This window comes from Malurus melanocephalus, unplaced genomic scaffold, assembly GCF_030028575.1.
Source record: "Malurus melanocephalus ecotype Western Australia unplaced genomic scaffold, MMel_1.1 scaffold_5411, whole genome shotgun sequence".
Taxonomy (NCBI): domain Eukaryota; kingdom Metazoa; phylum Chordata; class Aves; order Passeriformes; family Maluridae; genus Malurus; species Malurus melanocephalus.
Window position 1 is genome coordinate 1 of NW_026628642.1, and position 1408 is coordinate 1408.

General features: G+C 52.5%; 1 gene segment (V, D, J or C); it reads right to left on the reverse strand.

Moving 5' to 3' along the window:
• Positions 1-38: 38 nt before the first annotated feature.
• Positions 39-1181, reverse strand: LOC130588474 (T cell receptor alpha variable 1-1-like). The segment is given in 2 exon segments: positions 39-349; positions 1133-1181. Coding segments are annotated over 2 exon segments (360 nt in total).
• Between the last annotated feature and the right edge of the window lie 227 nt (positions 1182-1408).

Genomic DNA, 1408 nt, shown 5'->3' on the forward strand with positions numbered 1-1408 from the left:
CAGACACCTCCCCTCCCTCCCCTGGGTTGTTGCACAGCTCAGGAAGCTCCCTGCACCAGGGTGTCTTGCACAGCACAGAGGTAGCAGACACTGTCAGAGACCTCCACTTCCTCCACCCGCAGGACACTGTATTTGCCCGTGGTGTTCAGATCCGTGGTGAAACGGCCGCTGTGCCTGGGGCCAGGCCCTGACTGATAGGAGAGCAGCTCTGGGACTTGGCCGTCCCGCAGCTGGTACCAGAGCAAGGCATTAATACTGGTCTGGTATTTGCAGGTGGTTTGGAAGGGCTGTCCCTGCTTCACCATGACTGGTCCACCTTCCTGCATGACTGTGGTCTGCCCTGTGGTGCCTGAAAGAAAATAAATGTCAGCAGCTCCATGGAGAAATATTAGAGAAACAAAAAGCAAAGTGAGTGAAAAATCCTGGTGAAATAAGCTCTCTGCCCTGTTGTGTCCTGAGATGTGCAGACAGACAGGAAAGAGTGATTTTGGGCAGGATTTCTGAGCTCTGAGCACAAAAGGACCCAAAGGAGAACTGTTCTGTGTCCCTGCTCCTTCTACTGCTCAGATGACCAGGGAACAGACTGAATTTTGTGTGCTCAAGGAAATGAGGAACCCATCAACATAAAGCAAAAGGTTTCATACTCCTTGCCCATCCCTGTCACCTCTGAGGGATCCTCAACCTCTGAGTACACACAATGCTGGGCTTGGAAAGAGGGAGTCCTGTTTGTGTTGCAAAACTGGACAATGTCAGTGAAATGAGAGGTGAAAGGGCCCAGAGCAGATTTGACAGGATCGGGGAATTTGCATTAGAAAGGGAGGACGGTGGGATTGCAGAGGCAGCTGAGACGTCCTGTGGTGACAACAGGTGGATCAGAAGAGAGAGGCAGAGGGAGATAAATTGAAGGGGGAGAAAGACAGAGAAGGGGTCTAAGGCTTCTCTCTCTTCCCTTTTCCTTTACAGATGTAACAGCTTATTGAGCAAACATTTGCACAACCACAAAGAGAAGCAGAGATTTCTCATCCTTTTCCCCCAGTTCACTGATATTTCCCCACATGATCCCGCTAAGGGTTTTGAGGGTTTCCTGGGGAGAAGATGAAGAAGGGTGCCTTGGGAAATAGGCAGGACTTACCCTGGATCTGGCTCAGGAAGGGCGTGAGGATGAGAAATGCGAGGTGCATGGCGAGAGCAAAGCTGCGTGTTGGCTGAGTGAGGAAGAGCCAGAAAGCACCTCCCAACCCGAGGCGACGGAGCTGCCGGAAACGGCTCCCTGGGGGCAGCAAAGGAAGCAGCGAGGGGACAGAGAAATGGCGAGTCCTTGCAGTGCCTGAAATGCTCATTCTGGGTTTGTCCCTCGTTGAGCAGCAGCTGCCGTGGCTCCCTCAGCCATTGACGTTCTGAGCGATCT